Here is a 27,738-nt window from a genome sequence, read left to right as displayed (position 1 = left end):
AAGGCAGAACTGTATCTGGAAGTTTTTTATGCTTGATATTTTACTGTTTTTATATATGCTGTAAACCGCCCTTATTGGCTGGGGGAAAACAAAGCCAAATGGGCGGAGTATAAATATTATTATGGGCGGGAGTTTAGTAGTAGTAGTAGTTATGTTATATACATCTAGATTACAATGGAAGCGAAATTAAGGATCGAGTAATTCCGATTGCGCGTGACAGTTCTTAAGTTACGGGAGACCAAAGCTCGAGTTCTGCAACGCCGTCACCCAGAACGAGATGGAGGTTGTGCAGAGGTGAAGCCGCTCAATTGACGCATGCGCACAAAAGTAATTCAGCTGGGTGACGACATACAGGTTGGCTCACAGAGATAAGGTACGGGAAATGGCATATCATATCGTGGACATGAGTAATTTCTGGGTTCATCTTGTTAAAATCTACACCAGGGTAGAAACAAGCACTCGCTGGGTCACCAGCATGCCTTCTTAGAAGGAAGCAGTAAAGAGAGTTTGTGCTCTTTCTAAACTCGAATAGCTCCGCCAGTTCAAACATAGGAGTGCGCTGTGGTTGAGAACGATTTATACAGAAGTGTGCATGCACACGAAAGTTCATACCAACAACAAACTTAGTTGGTCTCTACGGTGCTACTGGAAGGAATTTTTTTATTTTGTCTGTACTGTAATGTACTCCACATCCCGCTGCAGGTTGGGGTTGGCAGTGAGGCTGAACAAGATCATCTTTGGCGATCACTCGTAGCAATGCAGCCCAGGGCTGCTATCGCCCACGTCTTAGATGAGAGTATTGCGGCTTATAACAGCCCTTCAACTCGCTGTCAGAGGAGTGAACGAGTTGACTTTCCATTCAAAATCGCCTTATGCAAAACACGACCTCTCAGGCTACACAAACGATTCCTTCCCTTCCGAGGCCAGATCCAGCGCCCACTTGCACGCAGAAGCCCTCCTGCTCCGTTTGGTCCGTTGGCTTGCATACCAGATGGGTTGCACTTTGGCCCCAAACCCTGAAAAGACGCGACATTTCCCCACGGGTGGCAACCGAGCTAGAAAATCTAGACTGATTTGGGTTGTGAGGCCCGCTTCCCAACCTCGCTGAAGGAGAACTCCAGGCTTTCTTTACCATTATTCCTGCTCCCCTCCGAAGCGATGAATGAAAGAAAGCCAGAAAAGTCGATCGAAAACATTTAAGTTGAGGTTCCCTCTACCTATTTCTACCTCTAGGGAGAGAACGAAGAGCCTCCTCCGGGAGCGGCCTCTCTATGGTAAAGGGCAACCGGAAGTGGCTCCTCGGATGGTTCCGGTGACCCAAGGCGCAACAGCTGGCGCCGGATCCGACTCCCCTCGTCACTGCCTGAGCTATGGCGGGCACGGCGCTGAAGCGGCTGATGGCGGAGTATAAACGTGAGTGGGGAGGCAAGGGCAGGCGCCCCCGTGGTCTGTCTCTGAGGGAGCGGCGGGAGCTACGAAGCGGCGTCCCCTCCGGCCGTTTCTCTGGGCTCCGTTGCTGGGGGTGGCAGTCCCGGCTGGCTTCGGAGCGACGCTTCCGAGTCCCTTGGCCGTTGCTCCCTTCACTCCTCGTCGAGCTGCTCCGTCCAGTCACGCCAGTCTCTGGCACCCCGGGCCAGGGCAGACATTCATCAGGCGCAAGGGAAACTCCTTTTGCCGTGAAATTGGCTTTGGCTTTTTGGGACTGAACTGCCCCTAAGCCCCCACATCAGTCCCCTGTATGTGGAAATCTGGTGCGTCGAGAGAGAAGAGTTTCTCTTCGGGGTGGGGAGCCCTCGGCCCTCCAGAAGTAATTGGGACTCCAGTGCCATCAGGCCCGCCCAGTATAGTCAATGGGAATTGTAGCATAGCTGTCAACATTTCCCTTTTCTTCCGAAGAATCCTATTCGGAATAAGGGAATTTCCCTTTGAAAAAGGGAAACGTTGACAGCTATGAATTGTAGTCCAACATTGTCCAAAGGGCCACAGGTTCCCCATCCCTTGGTTCACTCTATATAGTAGTATTCTCCTTGACATGTTTTTTTTTTTTTCATGTGCAGAGGTGTGGGGTGTTTTCCTTAGGCGGTATAGAAATATCAATTTCCCAAGTCCCTTCGATGGTTTATATTTGAAAAACAAAACAAAATTTTGCATAAAGGCATAGTATAATAAGTGCTACCGTCTGAAGTGTTAACAATGTAGCCGAGACTTTAGCGCTTGCTTCTCTTTTGTGTCTGAATTAGACAGCACCAAACAGAGGGTTCTGCTGTGCTGTTCTATTTAACAACTTGAACAGAAATATGAGTTAGTTTTTGCTGTGTGGAAGGTGTTTTGTTTGGTCATTCAGTTACCAGTGTGTAAGAGAATTTGGAATGATGATGCCAAAAAGAAGGTAATATTTTTCATATGGACTGCTTAGGAAGTCTACAGTAGACAAACCTAGTGCTATATTAGCTAATCATGAGAAACCCTTAACAGGGCTGTCAGCTACGGTTGCTGCAGTCAGCTATGTATCCCAGTGTTTGACATTTGCCCCAGGTGCGTGGCATCTCCAGGTAGGTAAAAGAGGCTCCAGCTCTAAGTTCTGGAAAGATGCTGCTCATTGAGTATTGAGCTCAATAGTATTGAGCTAAATAGATCAATGATCTTACTCTGCATAAGGCAGTTTCTTGTGTTTCTTGCAGCAGAGCCTATGGGAAAGCGCTGGACTCAGGGGGAAAAAATCCTCTTAATATAGCAGTCTTGTCAAATTTATATCATTAGGTATAAAGGTAAAGGTACTTTCATGTGTTTAACTCTGAATGGTAGTATATAAACACAAAAATTAACAAATACATGGCTCACTTATGTGGGATGTAAATTTCTCCAGTGCTTTATTCTCCACAGAAAATTTTCTGTTTTGTAAGTTTAATAGTAACAGTGAATAGAGGCCAATTGCAAAAGCAGTACAGTATTAAGCAAGTTCAACTGTTTCAATACCTTTTTTTAGCTTTGTTTACTAAATACAAGTAAAATAAATGTGCTAAATAAGACCACTCTCTAGGGCATCAGTTAGCTTTCCAATGCAAGTTAGGGTAATTTGCAAATGAAATTCATTTTTCCTGGAAAAAACCATTAAATATTAATATGATTCTATGATTTTTAACTGTATTTTAATAGATTATGTTATGTCTTACATTTTATTGCATTACAGTTTGAATTATATGGAGTAAAGATAACAAAATAGATATGAAATAAAGGGAAAACAAAAATGCAATTAAAAAATCATACAACATCTACCATAGCACATGATAATTGCTTCCGTAGACAGAAAAATCATTAAGTAGTCTGCCAAGACCCTCAGCAATCTTCAAGTAGTCCATGGTGGGGGGAGTTTGAGAACCACTTTTTTTAAAACAATCATTTGATGCTGATATTTGCATCTTCTCCACTAGAGAGAGCAATAACTCCTCTTTTCACTCCTGTTCGCTTCTCCTGTCCTCTTCTCCTGCCATCATCTCACATTCTAGATCTTATTGTTGTAAACAACTTGAAAAGTGGTAAGAATATGCCAGCCTTCCTTAGCCAGTGGCTAATGTGAGTTGCAGTCCAAAACACCCCTGCAGGGTCCTAGGTTTGGGAATGCTGGAGTCGGCACCTGTTAATGAACACTGTGGGTCAGATTCAGCCAACTGGCTCTGCTAGCAGAAGTCCATGCAGGGCTTTTGCCCCTGTCAGCCCCAAGGTGCCATGCACACAGGCCCCAAATTGGCTTGTAGGGATGGTCAGTAGAACTCCAAGAGCTGAGAATGGGAGAGGAGAGAGGAAATTGTTCCACTAGGCAAGCAGAAATGCTTGCACTGATAGAACATGATGTGGAATTCCTTCCAGTTTAGGAACCAGGAAGCCTAATAGATTCCATCAGCTAAAATAAATAAAAACTTGAATAGCTGTAAGATCTCATGCTTATTGCTTGCTGACTGTATTCATATACATACTTTTGCATGCCTCAATATAAATGATAGAATGCAAGCTTGTTTTATATATAAAACAAGTCATCTCTGTGGCAGTGAGAACTAGATTTAAGAATATAAGAAAAGCCTGCTGGATCAGACCAGTGGCCCATCTATTTATTTTTTAGTTTTTAAATTTGTATACTGCCCTTCATCCGTGGATCTCAGGGCAGTTCACAACATAAAAATGCAAGATAAAAACACAAAACAACTAATAAAAACAACAACACCCCAAACTAACAACCCCCTTCCCCCAAACACATTTAAAAGGGGTATAAGATGTTAATCAGTCAATGACCTATTTAAAGAGGAACATTTTCGCCTGGCGCCTAAAGGTATAATGAAGGCGCCAGCCAAACCTCCTTGGGGAGCCACTGCAGAAAAGGCCCATTCTTGTGTTGCCACCCTCTGGATCTCTTGTGGAGGAGGCATGTGAAGAAGGGGCTCTTATGATGATCACAGGGTCCAGGTATGGAGAGAGGTGGTTCTTGAGGTATAATAATAATAATAATAATAATAATAATAATAATAATGTATTTATTTATACCCTGCCCATCTGGCTGGGTTTCCCCAGCCACTCTTGGCGGCTTCCAAGAAAGTATTAAAATACAGTAGTCTGTTAAACATTAAAAGCTTCCCTAAAGAGGGCTGCCTTCAGGTGTTGCAGACCTGAGCAATTTAAGGCTTTATAGGTCACAACCAGCACTTTGAATTGGGCCCACAAACTAATTGGCAGCCATCACAGTCCTGTATCCTGTTCTCAGAGTGGTCAACCAGATGCCTCTAGGAAGCAGACAATCAGAACCCGAGCCTGACAGCAACAGTGGTTTCCAGCAACTGGTATTCAGAAGCTTACTGCTTCCAACAGTGGAGGGTGAAAATTTTAAAGAGAACTGGGTTTCCAAGAATACTGATAATGCATGTATACTTGGAAGTAAGTCCAGTTGTATTCGACGAAGCTTATTTCCTTGTGAGTGTGCTTACCCTAACAAGCAAGCAAGCAAACAAACTAAGAAACAAACAAAATAGTAGGATATAAAGTTTACTCTAAATCATTTCCGTGTGTTGAGTTATCTGTTATTGCTGTCAGAAATTATTGTGGCCACATAGATTGTCTTGGCAGAATATTAAATGCCTTGTTTTTGTGGTGTTAATTAATGAACTGAGGAAAAATACTTTAAAATATTTATTCTTAATTTTAGAGTTGACCTTGAATCCACCAGAAGGCATAGTAGCTGGTAAGGAATCCTATTTATTTTATATCTGTATACTTTGAAATTTGATAACTTTAAATAAAATAATACATTTTGTCTTTAAATAGGGCCTATGAATGAAGAAAATTTCTTTGAATGGGAAGCTTTGATAATGTAAGTTTATAAGCTATTATTCTTTTAAAATTATATCTACATACATTTTGCTGGTGGACCTCAGAGAACAAAAAGTAATCCTATGTGCATCTTTTAATAAATGGAGTATCAAGTTTAGGGATTCCCCTGAAACAGTTCAGGTTGCATTTATCCACCTGCCAACACAAGTCTTCTTAATACGTTCTGAAAAGATAAAAGCTTTGCCAGCTTGCAAAGAGGGCAAGTTGTCGAGTTCAATAATAATCTCATTTTCTTGTCTTAAATGAAACAAAAAGCAATGTTTGCCAACCAAGCAGGCTTCTCCTTTTTGTTGAATTCATATGTGGCCTTTAGTACAGAAAGAACTTAAGAGTTTTGCATGTCACCACACCTTCTGGGACAGACTCAGATAATGAAGAAGAGAAATAGTGTTAGTGTCTTGAATTTCACCGAGTTTATTCATAGCCACATAGGAACAAGAGAGACTTTTTAGTATTGTGCTCTCACCTACCAGGTTTTTTTTTTTAATTGAGATGAAACAGGTGGTGAAATTGTTGAGGTCTAGCCAACCTTAGGGGAGTTAATTTTCCACGTTTATCATACTCAAAGGGGACCTTGACTGTTGGAAAGACTTGGGCTTTCCAACTTTTTGGGTTTGTCTTGTGAAGTCTGCAAATGACTCAACTTGCCAGTGTCAGGGAAATGTTTCAGAAATGAAGAGTACAGACAATGGGAACACAAACAATATGACACAAGTCTCAAGATCTGGAATTTCTCTGAAGTCCGGTTTTCCTCTTCTGAAGTGCACTCTTTCTGTGTTATCTGGCAATGTGCTGTATAAAATTTCAGATAGGATCATAGCTCTGGAAAACTGTAGCAATACAGTATGCATTAAGACACACTGGAAGAAATTAAAATTGTATACCATTGATCTGGGAGGCTTTTTCTAATGAGAAAGGCGTGTGTTAAAGTAACAAGCTAACTGTTACAAGTTCACTGCAAGTTTTGATTGTGTGGCCATAGCTGATAGAATAGAGAAACACATGCTTAATTTTGTGCATCAGGCTACTAGTCAAATTGCAAGAAAATAAACTTTGGATTATAATAAACCAGTGCTTTGGAAGGAAGTGTGGCCAGTATACAGCAGGGTCATTTTTTTGTAGTTCTTAAATACCAAATGTTATTTTCCGCCTTGTAACACATGTACACATGGAAAGAGTACTTTGAACATTCTTTCAAGGAATTTGTGTATCAGCATCTTCCCTTCCCATTGTAGTGGAGGTGTAATCAAGGGCTGCACTGATAATGAGAGTGCCTAATTTATGAGTGGCACCAATAAAGATTAAGCTAATAATAATGAGGCATCTTTGTTCATTTACTTTGGGCCTCTGTATTAAAGGTTCACTTTGGAAGAACTACAGAGCTGTAATACTTGCATGACTTCTGAAAAAAATAATTCTATGTAGATGTGAATATCAAAGTGTAGAGTCTGAAGTTTCAGGAGTGAGATTAGAAGGGTGATGAGAATGACTGCTATTCAAACATACCAGAAATACCAAGCCTTGCATTTCATGATGAAAACTAGTATTGCTGAAACATCATAAATTGAATATTTTCAGTGTGGCTAAAGCTGAAAAGAAACACTGGTTGGCATCTTATCCTAATACACTTATGTGGAACAAGACCCAATGATTTTAGCAAAAAAATCTTATTTAGTTTTGCTGTGTCCATCTCATGGCCAGTAGCATGTCCACTTTGGTAAAACTATGCTTGTTTTTAGGGCCTGAAAACAAGTGCTGTGATCTTGTGCACAATTTCTAAAGCAAATAAATGCTCACTTTTGATCTTGTCACATCAAAAGCACAAATAGGCAGTGTTAGATAATGGGAATACATAAAGACTTCCAGCTTCATACCGTGTGAGTGCTGTGTTGCGTAAATCAATTAACTTGATATGTGAGATTAATGTATTTTCTCTCTCTTATCAGGCTATTCTCACTTAGCTTTATTAACTTCAAAACGGATGGCATTTGAAAACTGTTAGTGCTCATTATCACAACAGTTTACCCCACTAAAATGATACAAAAGTATTCATTGTTAGAACTTGGCTAGCCTAAAGGCTGCTCTTAAAAATAACAAGTACAAATTTAAGCCAATATTTCAAAAAGCTGTCTAGAAATGTAATTATATTTCAGTTTAGTGTAAATGTTTACTTCATTGTGGAATTCCCCTTTGTGCATTGTAAGATTTTGGGAGCAGGGATTGCAGCTGCTTTCATAAAAATTGGAAAAACACACACAAATGTGCTTAAAAACAATTATTATAGCATTAACTGACCTCCCATAAGTGTTTGTTCTTTTGTTCCATATGTTTATGTGAAGGTTTTCTACCCTTTTATTTTCTGTAATTGTATGTTACTGTTATAATGTTTTTGCTCCAAGATACATGTAAATTTATGGCTGTTTGTCATAATATTTTTATGTCATGTGTCACTGAAACGCAAGACACCACTAACTTTTGAAAACTTCCAAGTTTTTCTTATATCTTGAGCTACATGTGAATGGTGTTTTAAGAAATAAGAGCCCTGCTAGGGCCCCTCAAGTCCAGCACTCTGATAACCAGGTGCCTATGGGAAAACCATAAGCAATATATGAGACTCCTGCTCAGGACTCCTAGCAATGGGTATTTAGAAGCATATTGAATTTGTCTATCCGCTCTTTAAAGCCAATCATATTGGTGGTCATCACTACATCTTGTTGCGAATTCAATAGTTTAACTATGTGTTGTGTGAAGAACTACAGTAGTACCTTGGATGCTGAACGCCTTGCGAGTCAAACGTTTTGGCTCCCAAATGCCGCAAACCCGGAAGTAAGTGTTCCATTTTGTGAATGTTCTTTGGAACCCGAACATCCAACACGGCTTCCAATTGGTTGCAGGAGCTTCCTGCAGCCAATCGGAAGCCGTGCCTTGGTTTCCAAACGTTTTGGAAGTCAAACGGACTTCCGGAACGGATTCCATTCGACTTCCGAGGTACCACTGTACTTCCTTTTGTCACTCTTGAATTTTCCAACGTTTAGCTTTTTTTTTGAATGACTCTGGCTTCTAGAATTATGGGAGAGGTAGAAAAAATCTCTCACCACCCAGGCATCATTTTATACAGTTCCATCAGGTCGTCCCCCCATTCACCTTTTTATAAACTAAAAAGCCCCATACGTTGTAACCTTTCCTCCTAGGGAAGTTGCTTCAGCCCCTTGATCTTTCTGTTTGTACTTTTCTGCGCTATAGTTTATATTACTGTATTGCACCTAATTATCAGCAACCATTATGTACTAAGAGCTGGAAGAGTGATACACAGTCTGTAACAAGTGACTACTTGCTCAGTGTCACTATTTTAAAGTTTATGGGGGTAGGGTGAAGGAAGTATTAATGTTTAACCCCTTAGAAATTGTAGCAGTAAAACTACCTAGACTTATTTATTATCACATTTAAAATGTAGCAAGGAAGTCTAGTGGGAACCGTGCTTAGATTAGGAATAACTTTTCTGTACAGTAGTGAATTTATGATGTGCTATAGATCTAGGCAGGGGCGCGGGTGGCGCTGTGGGTAAAACCTCAGCGCCTAGGACTTGCCGATCGCATGGTCGGTGGTTCGAATCCCCGCGGCGGGGTGCACTCCCGTTGCTCGGTCCCAGCGCCTGCCAACCTAGCAGTTCGAAAGCACCCCCGGGTGCAAGTAGATAAATAGGGACCGCTTACCAGCGGGAAGGTAAACGGCGTTCCGTGTGCGGCTCTGGCTCGCCAGATGCAGCTTGTCATGCTGGCCACGTGACCCGGAAGTGTCTGCGGACAGCGCTGGCTCCCGGCCTATAGAGTGAGATGAGCGCACAACCCTAGAGTCTGGCAAGACTGGCCCGTACAGGCAGGGGTACCTTTACCTTTCTAGATCTAGGCATCTGAAAGTTGTGTGTCTAATGGCTGATCCAAGGTTTTTGTTTTTATTACTACTACTTATTTGTAATGCTATTTGTAATGCTTATTTGTAACGTAGTGCTCTGGTCCATGGGGTCATGAAGAGTAGGATTTAAAGTATTGGTATGTTCCTGCTAGTTCCCATAATGCTAGACAAAGAAAGGAGGCATGCTATTTCTCTTCTCCCAGAAGTGAGTAGCTTTTCTTGTTTAATATCAAAGAAATAGCTTAGATTGGGAAATGGTAGTTGCCTTACAAATAAAAGGCAATGATCAACTTTGATCCAGAAGATCAACTGCCCAGGCAAAATTTTTTTTCATCTAGGATAAAAAAACATCCATTTGGTTCCAGACTAAATATACAAATGATTTTTTTTTAAATACCTAATTGCATCCCACAATGCAATACAATTCAATAGGAGACATTAAGCATGTATTTTGATTTTATGGTGGAAGCTATATCATTTCTCCCTACTATGGTGACAGAGGCAATTTCCACGTGGGGAATGTTGGTTCAGAATGTTGCTTTGATAGTTCTGTGCTACCTAATATGGAGTTAGAGTACTGGAAAAGTTCTAACTTAGAACTTGCTCCCAGCACCTGGGAAGCTGAAATAATTTTTTCTGCTACACGCACATGGAAATAATGAAATAACTGGCACAGCCTTATTTAATTTCACTATTATACCCTAACTTTTTAACAAATACTCAGGGTATATTACAAGCAAAATAAAAGCAATGAAGAATGATAAAAAATAAATTGGAGCTAAATCAAAAGTATAAAAACAAAGTTACAAAGCTGTTACTTTTTATATAAATAATTTATTATCATTATGATTTAGACTTCTTCTTTTGTAGTAACTTGGAATGCATGCCAAATATCTTCTACTTCAGTCAATAGAGCGTTCATCAATTTTCATTCTTAATAACATAGATTATGGTTCATTTAAGAGGTTAAGGTACCTGACACTTCTAGTTTGCCTATAATAGCAGAGGTTACTGCCCATTCATATACATAAGGCTTACATTTGCAATTTCTAACACCTACTACATCCATGCTGTTGTCTCTTTGGACATTCACAGTATAGCAGAAATGCTTTCTGCTAGGGCTTAAGGGTTGTATCCAGCCATACACTGAATAGACCCATTTAAATCAGTGGACCTTAGTTAGCATGACTTGGATACAACCCAGAGTGAGCAACATATATCTCATTATAAACAGAGGAACATATATATGTGTGTGTGTGTGTGTGTGTGTGTGTGTGTGTGTATCTATTCAGAAGTAAGTTCCACCGAGATCAGTGGTTTCCCCCCAGGTAAAGTATGGGATTGCATCCTGACCAGACCAAGGGAAACATAGAGGAAACTTCAGGTGATTGAGGATCAAAAAACACTGTTCTTGTAAGCAGATAAAGGTTCTTCTAAAATAAAACATGTAAACATAGCACTTGTCAAAGTTGCCTATAAACTTTGTTCAGGAGTGTTCAGAGCCTATAATAGTGTTGCAAGGCCATCCCAGTCCAGGAATCACAAGTGGGTAGAGTGATAGAGTTAGTATAGTCTTGTTGCTTGAGTGTTTGATCTGAATGTGAGAACCAGCATCAAATCTTTGCTCAGGCATGAAACTATCTGGGTGGTCTTCGACAAAAGCACAGAAATTAAAGGGTGAAATAAGGCCCTCCAAGGGGTTCTGCTCAATGCACTTAAGCTATATTAGGTGAACAGATTGGAAAGAAGAACCTGTTCTGTTTTTGGAAGGAGAAACACGTAATAGTGAAGTTCTACTTGGCTAGACTATGATGGCTCCAAGATTTTTTTTGCCAAGGTGATTGTTGAAGAAAAAAAGGAGGGGGGTGTTTTTGTTTTCTAGAGGAGGAGAAGCTGTTTAGACCCAAGAAGAAATATGCTAGAAGTGACACTGAGGAAAAAATGAGAGGCACAGGTTGTGCATTTGTAGGAGGGAAATAAAATAACAATAGAGAGGTAGCAAAGGTTGAAACTCCTACTTCTAATACTTACTACTTATGAGGACTCTAATTCTGAAATTCAGCCCTATGTTTGTTGTTGTTGTTGTTCAGCAGTGCTCAGAAACATATGTTCATTACTGCCTAGAAAAGCTATGGGCATACAGGTGGAAGTTTCTTTTTTTGAATGATTTAGCTTGCCAAAAATTATGGTCAGTGCTTGGTGTGTATGTAACCCCATTTATAATCTGGGTGTGCACCTTGGGTATACTAACCTTCAAAGTCTGAAGTCTGGCCAGCATGCACATCCTAATTGCGTATCCTGAAGTTGCTTTTATTACTTGAGGAGTTGTACTAAAATCTAATATGCACATCTTTCCATCAGACCATTATAGAAATAATAAACATTGGTTATACAATGCCTTGCAAATGGCAGTTTCTGACACTTTTGTCCATGCATTATAATAGTGTCTTCAAAGTAGCAAGATCAAGCACCTGTAGGCTATATCTCTTGACGTGCAGGCACTAAAATCTGGAACATGCCTTGGAGACAGATTGAGCATAATTGAATAAACACACCCTGGTAATTAAGCAGTGTTGTGACCTTCCTAGTAATTTAATGTGCAAGCTTTGATTTCTCTCCCTTTCAGCTTCTTGTTTTAGGTTAGAGAGGATGTGAACAAGTTAACTCTTTATAATCAAGGCTTCCTTCTAAAAAAACAGCATGAATTTTTCAGTACACATTGGGTTTCACTGTGTAGTATAGCCTTGTAAATAAGCTCACCAAAGTTACTTGTCTAATATTTTGTTTAAGTGGCACAGAAAGTAGGGTAAATGTGCTTTCCACAAATTGGGCTGGCAGTTAACATATGGAGCTGAGGGACAAGCTCTTGTCTTCTATGACAAGCTCAGAAAATTAACAAACAGGCTGAGAACAGCTAAAGAGACCTGTCCCTCCTTTGCCAGCCCACTCACTTGCTTGCATGGAATTTCTTGTCACCTGTGGTTTCCAAGCAAGGTGTTGGGAGAGACAGGACCAGTTTAGTACCTATAGTGGCCCATGCTGAAGCAGCTTCTGTAGAAGTGGTTACCATCCAGCATGGAAGCTCGCATGCTGTTAATTACCTATGACAAATCACCAGTTGTAGAATGGCAAGTAGACGAGTGTAGGGCTGTGTGGATTGGACAGAGTTGTCTCTGATGGCCTCTTGCAGAGACCAGCAGGAAGCCCCCAGATGGGTCTTTTCTAAGGAGGGAGAAGGGCTGAGGCAGCCCATGATCCATTGGAAACTGAGCTTGCTGCTCTATGTCATGTGATCGCATTGAGCCTAATCTGGGCCTGATCACTTGGTTGCAAAAGCATATGTGTAAGAATAGTGTGTCAGAAAAGCTGTGTCCTTACTATTAGGTGAGAAAACAGGGTTTCTGATTCTTTTTGCAGTGAAAGTTGAGCCAAGTAGTAGCTTAGCTGTAGTATTTAGTGATGCATTTCCATTGAGAATAACTTAGCACTCACCCCCTGCTGCCAAAAAAATCACTTTCTTAACCTGGTATTAGGAATCAGACCTCCAATGTTGGATGTTACAACTTTAAAACAAAACAAAACACAATAATAACTGAGAGTTAATCCTATTTCATATTTATAGTAACAGGAGTACAACTGTATACAGCTTATGTATGTAAAGACCCCAACAGGTGGAGTGATTTAAACTGAGGCTATTTTAAATCACAAATTATATATGAAGTTAGGTGAGGGGCAGGTGGAGATGCTGCTCTCCATGTACAGTTGGATGCTGCATTAGAAAGAAAAATGTAAGCCCAGCCAAATAGGGCTTGCCATTACTGCTGATCAGCTGATTGGCGGTAACTTCAAACCCCACTTGGATAAACTTCAGATTTTTCTTCCTAGTGTGGCTTGCCATAGTGCAAAGGAAAAAATGGCTCTTGGTAATGTCATGTGGGCAGGCCTTGAGAATGGGGGAACTCAGGATCTGACCCGCTTGTTGTTTAGTCGTTCAGTCGTGTCCAACTCTTCGTGACCCCATGGACCAGAGCACCTCAGGCACTCCTGTCTTCCATTGCCTCCTGCAGTTTGGTCAAACTCATGTTTGTAGCTTCGAGAACACTGTCCAACCATCTCGTCCTCCTCTTCTTGTGCCCTCAATCTTTCCCAACGTCAGGGTCTTTTCCAGGGAGTCTTCTCATGAGGTGGCCAAAGTATTGGAGCCTCAGCTTCAGGATCTGTCCTTCCAGTGAGCACTCAGGGCTGATTTCCTTCAGAATGGATAGGTTTGATCTTCTTGCAGACTCTCAAGAGTTTCCTCCATCTGGCCCACTAGCTGGATCCACTTCTCTACTGCCATAGCATACAAAGTGATGCAAGTTATCCTCCTGGGGTCATTTAATGATTCCAAATATGTATGACTGTTAAACTGCCATTAGTTAACTGTCCATTGTGGAGGAAGCAAGGGGTGGTGATCCCTGCAGCACAGACTTCCCCTGCTTCTTTAGCCTTGGTTCTTGAGTATGATTGCTGACTCAGTAAGTCATCTATGGCAGTGCCAAATGTACAGCTGCATCAAAGCACTGTGACTACAACATCAATTATAGTTTATCATCAGCTTATTTATGTTTAGGAAAATATATATAAACCATCCACTCATAAAATAGCCAGGTGGTGTACTACAATATATACACATAAAAACAACATGCAATAATCGTAAAACTGACTCACTCATTTTGGCAAAATCTAAACAACTGAATGGGTCTGTCAGCATAAAAGATATTCAAGAACTCTCTGAAAGTTAGCAGCAAGGATGCTTGCCAAATCTCTACTAGATTATATTTTGGATATCCACTTGAAGATTGATCTGTTTGAAATGGAGAATACGCTCCTAAATAGTTTATAGTTATTCAATTCATACAGTCTGGAAACTACTTTCATGTTATAATTGCATGTATCTACTAATCTAGAGACTTCCTTGTGCTGCTGAAATACTTGATTACCATCAACTTTCATTTTTAGTAGCTAATATTTTGGAACTAGTTTGAAAGTGGTGCCAACTGTTTCCATGCTGCACAGATGTAATGTTTCTTTTGTTTCAGGGGCCCAGAAGACACATGCTTTGAGTATGGCGTTTTCCCTGCTATTCTGAGTTTTCCTCTTGATTATCCTTTAAGTCCTCCAAAGATGAGGTTCACATGTGAGATGTTTCATCCCAACAGTAAGTTCTACCAATAGGTGCCTTGATGATTTCTACATGGGTAAAGAATGTCATCAAGTCCAGCTATCTAAAAAAAGCTTAATGGACACTTTGGCTATCTGGACCTACCCTTTGATTTTTGTTGTTGTTCATTATTACACAATTAGAGAACCATGTACTTAGTTAAAAGGTGTTAACCAGTGACTATGTTTTACTCGTAAGCCACTTTGAATTGTGGTACAAAATAAAGCAAAGTACAAGATGTGATCTTCTGTATACCATATACCCTTAATGTCAGTAATTTCATAATGTAAAATGCCCTGAAATAGAATGGAGGAGATAGAATGGCTGAGCTAGCCTGGGATCTGTTGGAACCTAAGCTGGTCTCACTGCCATCACATGATAGGATCAGCAACCTTGCTTCCCCTTCTGAACTTCTGCCCTATCCACCTTGTGTCCATAAAGTCCTGTTGGTAGGGGAGTGGAGAGGTTTGAGTTACAGCCTGAGATTACAAATACTTGACATATAGATTTACCAATGAGATTAATTTAGCTCGTCAGTAGCTCCATTTCTGGTGATATTTTGTCTTTGTTTGCCCAACTGATAACAGTAACTAGTTGGCCTCTGCATAATTCCCATTGTCTTAAAAGAAAAAAAAATCACAGGGTTGAGACCTCCTTTCTGAATTCCATGTATTTAATAACAGGAGAGCTGGATACTTCTCTAGGAGCATTATAGGCAGATGGATAGGTACCATGAAGTAGCAATTGGAGAAGAAGAACAATGATGCCCACCAAAAGCATGGACCAGATTCAATTAAATAGTTGTTCTGGTGGGAATCTGTGCAATGAGTCCCACTAGTGCAGTGGGGCTTTTCTCCCCCCCCTCCTAAATCAGCTCTGCAGAGCATGAGTTAACAGTGTAATGTTGGAAAATGTCGATCAGTTCTCTTACCTGGGCAGCTATCTTTCCACAAGGGCTGACATTGATGCTGAAATCCAGCATCGCCTGAGCTCTGTGAGTGCAGCTTTCTCCGGATTGAAGCACAGAGTGTTTGAGGACTGGGACATTAGCAGGGAAACCAAAATGCATGTTTACAAAACTATTGTGCTACCAACCTTACTGTATGCTTGTGAAACATGGACCATTTATAAAGGCCATTGCCACTCTTCGAAAGATTCCATCAAAGGTTCTCTCTGAAATTTTTTACATGTCATTTGGGGGGACAGGCGAACTAATGCCAGTGTACTGGAAGAAACAAAGATCACCAGTGTCAAAGCAGTGATTCTTTAACATCAACTTCGTTGGACTGGTCATGTTGTTCAGATGCCTGATTTTTGTCTTCCAAAGCAACTACTCTTAAAAAATGGAAAATGTAATGCTTTCCATTACAACAAAAGAAGTTTGTTGTAAGTTTAAAGACTCTCTCAAGGCAAATCTTAAAAAATGTAGTATAAACACCGACAATTGGGAGACACTGGCCTGCAAGTGCTCCAGTTGGAGAACAGACTTTACCAAAAGTGTCATGGACTTTGAAGACTTTAAGCTCAGGACGAAAGGGAGAAATGTGCTAAGAGGAAGGTACATTTGGCAAACCCTCACTTTGATCAACTCCTACCCAGAAACCTATGTCCTCCCTGCAGAAGGACATGTGGATCCAGAATTGGCCTCCACAGTCACTTACGGACTCACTCTTAAGACCGTGTTCATGGAAGACAATCGGCTGCGAGTGATCACCAAAGAAGAAGAAAGAAGAAGAAGCAGCAGCAGCAGCAGGGCACGCGAGGGAAGATGGTTCCATCTGGCAAGCGAAAATGCTTGCACTAACAGAACAATTGTATTAGCATGATGTTGAATTCAGCTCTGTGTGATTAACTCTCTTTTCATGTAATATTTCCCCTAAGTTTGACTATTGGGACTTTCAAAGCATATCATCTTTGCATCTCTATTCTGTAGAGGAACATGAATAGGAGATCCATCAAAGTCTTCTCTCCCTTTCCCTCAGCTATGGATAGACCAACAACAACCATTCCCTACCCTAAGGCTGTAATGAGGGAGTAAACACAGTAACCTATATATAGCACTTAACAAGTTTCAAACTTGCACAGAAATTAGCTGAAGGGGAGATTTGAAAATGTGCCTGGCAGCTTTCTACCACCCGTTTCACTCTGCTGTTATTTTGGGTGGAGAGTAGCTGGACAAATGGAAGAACAACCCTGGGGGGCATGAGAGAGAAAATAAAAGTGAAGAGCCAAATCTCTCTCCCAGTCAGTCGGTTAGAAGAGCAATACCAATTTATATTTGTAGCATGGTCTTTCTCCATCTCATTCAAAGTGAAAAACAGAAAAATGGCACAAAACACTGGTGCAAGGCAGACAGTTAAAAGTGCACCAAAGGTTTGTTGAATTTTAAAAATCTAGCATCTTTTAGGCTACTTGTTAGGGAAGTATTTTCGGGAGGCGGAACTTGTCCTTCTATTTTAAGACACCTTAAAATAAGAACTAATGTCAGTGTAATCCTATGCACGCCTAATTGGAAGTAAATTCTATTGTGTTATATGAGATTTATTCCCATGTAAAAGGATTAGGATTGTAGCCTAAAATGCATAAACGATGGACAGTGTTTGGACAGAAAGCATGTGGGGAAACATATTACACTGGATAATTTGGAATCCCTCAGAAATTGATCTATTGACCCCTCCTTTTTATCTAGAAAAATGTGTGTTTTAAGAACATTAGCTCTGTGGTTGCAAAAAGTATACTGTTGCCTCCTAGATTCTTCCACTTTCCTTCTGTTTTTCTTAAATGACTGTTGTGTAGAGGAGGCTAAAGAACAAAATACTTTTCTTCTCCACAGTTTATCCAGATGGGAGAGTTTGTATTTCTATTCTTCATGCTCCTGGGGATGATCCCATGGGCTATGAGAGCAGCGCAGAACGATGGAGCCCAGTACAGAGCGTGGAGAAGATCCTCTTGTCAGTGGTCAGCATGCTGGCAGGTATGAGTTCATCTCCAAACACTAAGCTAGGAAAGCTGTTCAAGCAGCAACCAATTGATGGGCTGCTAAAATAACAAGAGTTTCAGCAGCCACCTTAGAAGCTGTTTAGCTATGGTTCTCTTTTATGTAGTCTACTGTTCCTTTAGATTTGGCATTGGCTTTTCTTTAAGATAAATTGTGTCTACGAAGAGAAGAAGTGACCAATTTAATCCATGTCTTGCTTCCAGGTAAAGCAGTCCACCTTCCCAAATGTAAGCCTTTATGTTGCTACTTTTGAAGACTGGAGAATAAGGCTGTCACTGGCTACTAGCCACAATGACTATGTTGTACCTACACTGTTGAAGACAATATGCCTCTGAATGCCAGTATCTGGGATTCGCAGCTGTTGTGCTCAGGATCTTCATGCAAGAACAGAGTGCTGGACTAGATGGGCCTTCGGCCTGATCCAGCAAGGGCTCCTTAGGATGAGTTGAAAATCCTATGTTCAGATAGTTCATTGTTTAGCTAAATAGAAGAAAGTTGTTACTCTCCCTCTATGGCAAAGTGCAAGGCAAGCCGATGAACTGCAGTATGTTCAGACGACAAGGGTGAAAAATACTACTCATTCTGGCATTGAAATAGTCATTATTTGAGGTCTTATTTCTGTAAGCCCCTGCGGACATGAATGGTATGTGCTTATGCACATAAACTTTGGCTTAAGTAAATCTCCAGGAATTGTGAGATTTGCTTTAATTAAGAAACCACCATTCTACTAATTTGCTGTCAAAACAGCTACAAATTTAACAACAACAACCAAATACCAATTCAAAATAAAACTTATAGGTCCAATTTAAATGAAGATGCAGTAGCTCAGACCGTCAAATGTGGGTTGCCAAACTAAATTGTTCAGTGAGCCAGCTTCACCGCCTAACCTACAATCCTGGAGTAGTTTTCAGTCCCTATATGTACTGGCAGTTTTCTGTGTCTGTTGATGCCTCAAATTCTGCGACTCCATTTCTTTAACACAGTGCACGTGCAGTTGTGGTATAGTGTAAATACTTAGTAGCCCCATTAAAATATTGGTTGGGTCAGTGATCCATGTATAGAGTCCAGTACATTGTGTACCTTTCAGTTCTGCAAGGTGGTCTAGGGTGCCAGCAATCCTTGGAAGCAGTAGGGAAGGAAATTGAAGAGGCAGAGGACCAGTCAGAGTCTTAGGGTGCATTCAGATGTAATGCTAAACCCAATTTTTCTTTTATTTCCCTTTTCAGAACCGAATGATGAGAGTGGAGCCAACGTGGATGCTTCTAAAATGTGGCGGGAAGACAGAGAGCAGTTTAACAAAATAGCCAAGCAAATAGTCCAGAAATCACTTGGGCTTTAAAAAAAGGAAGGAACTGAGACATTTGACAATCATAGTATTTGATCTTTTATCAGGCAGACACATGGCAGTACTCCGTGTTGATAGAAAAAAGCAAATCTTGCAAAATTGTTGACTGGGTGTCTTAATACCACACACATCCTCTCCCCCCCCCCTTCCCTTTTTGTTTACTCTTTTGAGGGTGGGGGATCTTCCTCCATCTAAGACATGTAAGTAGCTGCAATACAAGTGGATTTAGTCATAGGAGAAAGGTTGCATAGTGCTGTGGTTTCTTTGCACTAGTGAAAGCATGGGAGCATTGCATAGCGTCTGTGTCTCTTCAGTTATATTTATATTTTCCTAACCCTTTTCAGTGCAGTACTGTGCACTTTCTGGTAATGGGGTTGAGAAGATCTATGAATTAATAACTGCCCAGAACCATGGAAAGCTGCTGAAACACCATTGGACTCCCTTGTCTGGAAATGGAGAAATGCCGTTCTAAGGATGTCTTACTTCATAACTGGATGTAACTTTTGAAGGCCTCAGATTCTCTCCTCCTTAAGACCACAAAGCAACCACACCTGAAGTCAAATGAGAACATAGTTAAGCTGCTGGGCAAAAGTATTTTGAGAACAAGTGAATTACTGTATCTAATTGAGGTAAATCAGAGAAGTGGCCAATGTAATCAGTGTCTTCCAGGTACAGCAGTTAACCTTCCCAAATGTAAGCCTTCATGTTGCTACTTTTGAAAGCCTTCAAGCACTATTGAGTTCCTCTTGAGACATTATTTGAACTTGGTACAACTCCAGAAAGTTTGATAAATAATCCTCATTTCTAAAATGTATTGGTTTCCTTTAACAGCTATCTCTACTCATAAGATATGCTGGAAATACCTTGTATTGCAGCAGACCAGTCTTTCCAAAGTTAATCTTCCGTCCTTAGCTGACAGCACTTAAACCTAATGCAAAGAGGCTGTCTTGAGTCTAATGTCACCCAAACTGTATTCCTAATAGAAATCTGGAGAACAAAATCAAGTGTGAATATTATTTGGATTAGAAGGACTTGATGGTATTCAACTTCAGTTACTCTTTTATTTTCCTGAGTGTGCTGTGGGAGGGAATCTTTATCTTGGAAACACTAGACTAAGTAGTACTAGACATCCCCTAGTTTCTTAGTCTAGTACCAGGAAAATAAAAATTATTGCTTTACTTTCTTACTGGCTGGGAACAACTGAGCAGTAAACTGGTTCTTGATGTGTATTTCAAAGCCAGGTTATATAGCAGTTGATAACCATTTCTTACTACATCTGTACTACTTTAGAATGCCAAATTTAAAGTTACATGGCAAGAAATACTATTAATATCTCTTGCTTAAGCTTGCATTTTAATTACTTTTATACTGTTTACAATTTAATCAATTTCTGATTGAGAGGGATTATCATTCTCTGAAATTTCATGCATTGAAATTCAATTTCATTTTTTTTTTACAGTGGCATACTTTCCAGGAAAAATAGCTCTCATAATTTGATCAGTCCACAGCAGAAGCTGAATCTAGGCATTTTTTTAGCAGCATGAAGCCCTGACTTCACGAGAGTGATTTTCTGTGGGAGTTGTGCCTGAATTAGAAGACCTTTCTACTTTAAAAGGTTTTGAGAAAGAGAAGTTACTTTGGGCATGGATTAGGAGAGGGTGGAAGTAGTAGTATTTTTCCAAAACAACATCTACAAGTGGTGGTTTTCATGGCAAATGAGAGGTTTTTATTTATTCTACAAGTTGTAATTTAGTTTGACGAGTCCAACAAGACAGCAGCATGGAAAGAAGGTGCTCTTTGTTTAATGGTGATTACATATGGGAAAGCTGTCCTGGTCTTACACAGTATTCAAGTGTATTTAAACACATTGTTTTATATTGGACACGAATATTGTCAATGAAAATAAATGCATATTTTCCTTAAAGTACAAAATCACTTGTACTGCTGTTTTTGGGAGATGTCCTACTTTAACACATACTACATATAGAAGAGAGTGTATTTACCTCAGATTCAATGCGACCATGAGAGAATGTGGGAGTCTTACAGATTGTAGAAAATGAATTGTAGAGTTGGAAGGGACACCCAGGGCCATCTAGTCCAACCCCCTGCAATGCAGGAATGCTGCCCACAATCATCCTTGGGTGGGCTTGAACCAGCAAGAGACATACAGTGTATTTTTTTGCTCCACATGTGACCCACCCTCACTGAAGCACATTTACCTAGAAACAGCAGGGCAGATACATACCAGTTTGTAAAGAAAGAACCTCAGTGATCTTCTGTTTCATCTGGGATTTGATGGGCAAGTGTTTACAGGCAGGGGGGTTAACTGTCTACCACAGGGGTGGGGAACCTCTGGCTCTCCAGATATTGTTGGACTCCAGTTCCCTTCATCTCTGACCATTGGTCGTGTTGGCTGGGACAGATGGGAGTTGGGGTTCAACAATATCTGGGGGGCCTCAAGTTAACCACCCAGCAGCTACAGTTCTTCTCAGCCATACACATACATACACTGAGTTCACAACAGAAATAAAAGGTAAAGGTACCCCTGCCCGTACGGGCCAGTCTTGACAGACTCTAGGGTTGTGCGCCCATCTCACTCAAGAGGCCGGGGGCCAGTGCTGTCCGGAGACACTTCCGGGTCACGTGGCCAGCGTGACAAGCTGCATCTGGCGAGCCAGAGCCGCACACAGAAACGCCATTTACCTTCCCGCTAGTAAGCGGTCCCTATTTATCTACTTGCACCCGGGAGTGCTTCCGAACTGCTAGGTTGGCAGGCGCTGGGACCGAACAACGGGAGCGCACCCCGCCGCGGGGATTCGAACCGCCGACCTTTCGATCGACAAGCCCTATGCGCTGAGGCTTTTACCCACAGCGCCACCCGCGTCCCTCACAACAGAAATACTCAGATATAATTATCAGCTGTGCTGGCTGACAACTGTTGAAGACAGATCTGAAGAAGAGTTTGGATTTGATATCCCGCTTTATCACTACCCCCAAGGACGCGGGTGGCGCTGTGGGTAAAACCTCAGTGCCTAGGACTTGCCGATCGAATGGTCGGCGGTTCGAATCCCCGCGGCGGGGTGAGCTCCTGTCTTTCGGTCCCAGCTCCTGCCCACCTAGCAGTTCAAAAGCACCCCTAAGTGCAAGTAGATAAATAGGTACCGCTTTATAGCGGGAAGGTAAACGGCGTTTCCGTGTGCTGCGCTGGCTCGCCAGATGCAGCTTTGTCACGCTGGCCACGTGACCCGGAAGTGTCTCCGGACAGCGCTGGCCCCCGGCCTCTTGAGTGAGATGGGCGCACAACCCTAGAGTCGGACACGACTGGCCCGTACGGGCAGGGGTACCTTTACCTTTATCACTACCCAAAGGAGTCTCAAAGCGGCTAACATTCTCCTTTCCCTTCCTCCCCCACAACAAACACTGTGTGAGGTGAGTGGGGCTGAGGGACTTCAAAGAAGTGTGACTAGCCCAAGGTTACCCAGCAGCTGCATGTGGAGGAGCAGAGACGCGAACCCGGTTCTCCAGATTACGAGTCTACCGCTCTTAACCACTACATCACACTATGATCCAGCATAGACAGTCTTCTGTTTTCATACAGTGGCCTAAATACTTGTGCAGGTACCTATGGTGGGAAAACTAGGTAGCGATAGGTCTTTAGCAAGCACCTGCTTTTTGTGGCAAGGCATGAAGCATTTTTTTAGCTTCTTGAACTAATGCCCAATACATATGTACTATTTCATTACGAGGGGAAATGAGCGCATGTCTTTAACTTGCATTGTAGATGGATGAGCTTGCATAACTTAATTGGGAACACTTGAGCCTCTTGGTGTGCTGGCAATGAAGGGAACACATTATCGTGTGTGACTTAGCTGCCTCCATGTGTACGAAATTTAGAGATGATTAGACTGCTGTCGGAAGAAGCCATGAGGAAATCGCAACCAGGTCTAAAGCTACTTTTTGCTCCAAAATACAGTGGGGTAGAACTGCAGCTTTGGGAGAAGACTGCAACGTAGTGCTTCAAAAGGCCGCTGCTCTCAAATCTTATTAGCGCCAGAGTAAGAATAAATTTTGTCCTCTATTCTTTTGACAAGGATATGTGTGTGTTAGCAGGCTCTGCATCCCTAGCTCCTGGCGACATTTCTAATTGGTGTACCTTTTCTTTCCTCTAAGAAACAATTACTGTAAAACTTGTTCCACGGCAGATGTTACGAAATTATTTTTTAAAGGTGTTACTATTAAATACATGCAAGTAGCTTTTTAATCTACAGTTTTCACCTTTCTGCTTAGATTGTTTGCTTTAGGCTTTGTAGTTGGAAAGGATGCAAACAAATGCCTCTCCCCTGGCAGCAAGGGCTGTGTTAGGACACACAAGACACACACACAGGCAAGGGAGAGACTTAAATTAATCATGTCTTCCATCCCCCACCCCACTTCTTTGAAAAAACCCCCCTGCTGTATTAAATATGTTGGAACCACATAAAACAGTTGATGCTGGAGGGCAGGGCTGATCTCTGGATTCTTACTGCCTTCTTGTGTTTGGCCCAGTTCTCACTTCGCGATTATCAGCATGTTGAAAGAAATATGCATGTTCTACAATCTAGCTGGCATGCTAGCTTTAAAGTTACTACATGCACTGCAATTGACACCTGTCTTAGTTTTTTACTTTCAATTTTCTTGGCAGGGTCCCGCTTCACAGTTAAGGCATGAGCAAAAGAGATCCAGTTAAATCTCACACCATGAGCTGCCGACAGGTCATACGTTACTGAGGAGTTAGCACCCTACCAATAGGCCCCAGCCACCACTGTAACCAGCCAGCTGACTTCTATATCCCTCAATTCATGGTCCTTTGGCCCCGTCCAGGAACTGAAATCTATGCTCTTACAGCTCATTATATCTCTATATTATGTCTCATAAGTAGTCCTTTTATTTTCTTGTCCCTTTGCCGCTTCTCTTTGAGAGGAAGGTTTATGTCTAAGCCAGGGGTATGCAAACTAAGGCCCGGGGGCCAGATGCGGCCCAATCGCCTTCTCAATCCGGCCCGCAGACGGTCCAGGAATCAGCGTGTTTTTACATGAATATGTCCTTTTATTTAAAATGCATCTCTGGGTTATTTGTGGGGCATAGGAATTTGTTCATATTTTTTTTCAAAGTATGGTCCGGCCTACCACATGGTCTGAGGAACAGTGGATCAGCCCACAGCTGAAAAGGTTGCTGACCCCTGGTCTAAGCTGTCATAGAATAATTCCACAACAAACATTATAAACATTATAGTCACCTAGTTCAACCTCCGATCATACTCTAGGGTGCTTTCATTACCTGCTGTCCTGTACACCCTCAGAAGGAATGGAATATGCTCATCCGAATCCCTTTGGTGCTGCTGGACAAAGGTTGCCAGTTCTATCCCCAACATGTGGTTTAACCATGCCTTCCGACTGAGGCCTAGCTTGGTATTTGGGTATTGTGGATGCCTAGAATTTCACCCACTTTCTGGAACACCCTTGACTCACAGTTCCTGTGTTGATCAGAGTACAATTCCCCCAGCACTTGAAAATCAGAAAAAGAAAATGGTCACCCAAGGCATTTGCCACTATCACAGCTTCCTGTTTTTTTTAATAGCAGACGCCTCTGACCACCGTGTGAAATAATCCATGGAAACCAAGATGTAGCAGTTGGTTCCTAGCACATCCACTGCCACATGTTCCATTGAGGCATCACCAGGTGTTGCTGCATTGGAGCTCTCTGTGCTGGGACGAGAGCTGCTTTGTTATGCAGGCATCACACCTTTGACACCAACTGTCCACGTCAGTTGAACCCCCAACATGTGGTTAAAGCTCTCAATGCCAAAGAAAATGACATTGCAATTCCAGTAGATTTGGAATTAAACTTGCTTCATAGCCTGCCTTTTGGAATTTATATCCTCTCAAGATGGGTTACAACAAATGCTACAGCATTAACATTCCAATCATTAAAACAGCAGTAGTGAAAACAGCAAATAGAACGGTGTGTGCATATTTAGAGATTACAACATTCATTAAAATTTGGACGAACCCAAATGAGAATGATTGGTTTCAATGGAAGTACTGTCTCTTGTGGCCTCAGGCTGGTACCCAGGATAGCGCCAGAAGGAGAGCATTAAATCTAAAGCCGATCCATGTAAAATCCTGCAAAAGCGTTGCTTTTCACTCCTTCGGCCACTTGGTGGTGCCTCCAGTTTGTCTAAATGAAAAAATCGTTCCGGAAATGAAATAATCATCTATGCCTAAACTATAAGAATCATGGAAAGAATGCAAGAGTCAAGCAGTCCAGTCAGCATGGAAACATGCTCTGCTCTCCAGGAACAGATTGTCCCCTATTCCTTGAGACTAATTTCTGGTTGCTGGCCTTGAACATTCACAGGGCTAGAAGAAGTTTTAACGGGATTGCAAGAGTATGAGACCAGCAGCATGAATTGGAGCATTTCACAAGGGTGGCTTAAATTGGTTTTGGCTTAAATTAGCCTGCATCATGAATATAAAACCTGTATTACCTGTGCAAAGGTGATTCTTATGTGGCGTATATGGTGAGCGAGGGAATCAAAAGCTTAAGAGGTTTCGCAGCTGTGAAAATGTCTTCAGACACTATAATAGAATGGCTAAAATGTTATATGCAAAGGAATAGTGTTTCAACTCAATGGATTTGGAATGGAGGGCATATCAAACACAGCCCTGAGCCTCTGAGAACTGGCTATCATGCAACCGTGTCTGGAGTCCTACAGCTGAGCTATATAGGACTTTCATAATGTAGCTGATTCCCTTTAACAATACAGGGAGTGAACTAGATTAGAATCATTGCAGGGGTTGGACTAGATGATCTTCAGGGTCCCTTCCAACTCTACAATTCTATGATTGTGGTGGGGATAGGGAAATTTAGCCCTTTGCTGCTGCCACAGCCCAATCAGAATTGGACCCCTTCCTGCACCTGCTATTTGCAGTGGAGAAAAATGTGATTGCGAAGATATATTCGTTGTGTTCATGTATGGCATTTACATATAATGTACACACACACACACACATATGTATATATATGCATTTTATGGGTACATTATAAAAGTGTAAAGCAACCATTAGATGATTCTTCAGATGCATTTCAACAGAAGCAAATATCAGACGAAAAAGATAATAAAAGTTTGCTGTGTTTACATATTGATATTCTGTGGCTGAAAATGGGAGTGCCAATGCTTGCTCAGAACTGCTTGTGTAACATATAAATGGCAATGGCCAGTATCAAAGCAAATGTAAAATAAACAACTATCCGACTTTTAGAAGATATCTGAAGGCAGCCCTGTTTAGGGAAGTTTTTAATGTTTGATGTTTTATCATGTTTTTAATATTTTGTTGGGAGCCGCCCAGAGTGGCTGGGGAAACCCAGCCAGATGGATGGGGTATAAATAATAAATTACTACTACTACTACTACTAGTAGTAGTAGCACTAGTACTATTAGTAGTAGTATTCTGTGAACACAATGGCACTTTGAATGTGTGGCAGCCTCCTTTAGCAGTTGGACCCTGTACTGCATGAGCAATCAGCTTTTAAAACCAAGGGGAGTTTAAAAAGCAATTTGTGAGAGGGCATGGATGAAGGTCAGTGATTCAAAGGGATCTGTATTAAAAAAGAAAGAAAAGGCATCAGACAATGTGTTGGCACAAGTGCCATGTAAGTGTCTAACCATCTTTCTGGATCCTAGGCAAATGCCATCATTTACCAAGGTGAAAATATACAACTCTTAATTATACATCCTAAGGCCCAAGCTCAACAGTTTACATGCGTGATAAAAACCCTATTAACTAGTTGTTCCAGACAAAGCGACTCTTGGAGCGGGAAGCTTGCAGCAGAGAAGGACACATGCATTTGAAGCTCCATGAAGGCAGTTACAGTGGGAAAGTGGCAAAAAGGAACATCCCTTTCCACTACTGCTTCTCTGCTGCAAATCTCTCGCTCTCCAAGACACTTTGCCTACAAAAAGGAATCCCTGGGCTTTTATTGCCTATATGTGCATGGAATGGGTAGCTTGCCCTTGATCTTATAGTTATGGTGCTGTAGAAAACAATACGTGAGCAAGCCGTCGTCTGAAAGATTGGCTATTGTGCCAGCCAGTACTTGCTAGGGGTAAAACGGCAAAGCAGCCTAGAGATACCTTCAAGGCTTGTGGAGTTTGAATGTTGTTAGGGAGAAGAACCACACTAGCAATTACTGGCACTTTGCAGTGGGATTAAGGCGATTACTCAAAGTACAGCCCAGCAGCAGCCTGCTGTTGCTGTGCAATTACAGGGGGTCTGGCTGTGGCACCTCAGAACTATCCCTGCTTTCACTCGGAGAAGCTGGAGCTGCCTGGCGAATAGCTGTGGCTGATAAGAGAGTGACAAATCTGGATGACTCGGGATCTGTTGCTGTGGTCTGAAGGCAACCTGAAATCCCTGAAACAAAACATTTCACAACCACAGTCCCCAGCGAAGGGCAGGACTTGGGAATCCTTCCTTCTAACAGCAAACCCGAGTGAATTAAGTGCTAAGGCGATTTGAACCATACTGAAAAGGTAGCAGCATGCACAGGTGAGGCAAAATGTATGCAAAAAATAGGGTGTGTGTGTATGTATGAAAGCCCATCCCGGTGAGAACTAGGTATCCTCAGAGGTCTCCAGGAGCCATGACATGTTGATGTCAATTGGGAAATAATCTCTTATAACTTGTTATAGTATCTTGGAAGAGGGCATGTCTAGATGCCTTGGACCATAAAAAGGAGCACAGCTCTTAGGCTCCATTTGCACCACACATTTAAAGCAGTACGGTACCATTTCAAACAGTCATAGCTTCCTCAAAGAATCCTGGGAAGTATAGCTTGTAGATGGTGCTAAGAGTTATTAAAGGT

General features: G+C 41.6%; 2 protein-coding genes across 4 annotated transcripts in view; both read left to right on the top strand.

The window, feature by feature from the left end:
- The window catches only part of LOC114597707 (endothelial protein C receptor-like), a 222,794-nt gene that overhangs the window by 11,894 nt on the left and 183,162 nt on the right, over positions 1 to 27,738 (top strand). The window lies entirely within an intron of this gene.
- Positions 1,267 to 20,766, top strand: UBE2G2 (ubiquitin conjugating enzyme E2 G2). Of its 3 annotated transcripts, XM_028730850.2 has the most exons (6): positions 1,267 to 1,413; positions 5,192 to 5,227; positions 5,311 to 5,356; positions 14,370 to 14,488; positions 17,325 to 17,465; positions 18,716 to 20,766. In XM_028730850.2, exons 1-6 carry the CDS (start codon positions 1,371 to 1,373, stop codon positions 18,826 to 18,828), a joined length of 498 nt encoding a protein of 165 aa, XP_028586683.1. In that variant the 5' UTR covers positions 1,267 to 1,370; the 3' UTR covers positions 18,829 to 20,766. The 3 variants fall into 3 exon arrangements, with proteins under 3 accessions (XP_028586683.1, XP_077786153.1, XP_028586684.1); XM_077930027.1 differs by lacking the exon at positions 5,192 to 5,227 and having other exon boundaries at positions 1,298 to 1,413; XM_028730851.2 differs by lacking the exons at positions 5,192 to 5,227; positions 5,311 to 5,356 and having other exon boundaries at positions 1,322 to 1,413.

The sequence above is a fragment of the Podarcis muralis genome, chromosome 6 (genome assembly GCF_964188315.1).
Source record: "Podarcis muralis chromosome 6, rPodMur119.hap1.1, whole genome shotgun sequence".
Lineage (NCBI taxonomy): Eukaryota > Metazoa > Chordata > Lepidosauria > Squamata > Lacertidae > Podarcis > Podarcis muralis.
The sequence above is the reverse complement of the archived record's forward strand: the minus strand, read 5'-3'. Positions and strand labels throughout refer to the sequence as shown.

Excerpts from the sequence above, each read along its gene's own strand:
- UBE2G2 (XM_028730850.2), top strand. The coding sequence starts at position 1,371 with ATGGCGGGCACGGCGCTGAAGCGGCTGATGGCGGAGTATAAAC. Across the intron at positions 5,228-5,310 it reads ACCAGAAGGCATAGTAGCTG|GGCCTATGAATGAAGAAAAT; the intron begins GTAAGGAATCCT and ends GTCTTTAAATAG. Across the intron at positions 5,357-14,369 it reads GAATGGGAAGCTTTGATAAT|GGGCCCAGAAGACACATGCT; the intron begins GTAAGTTTATAA and ends CTTTTGTTTCAG.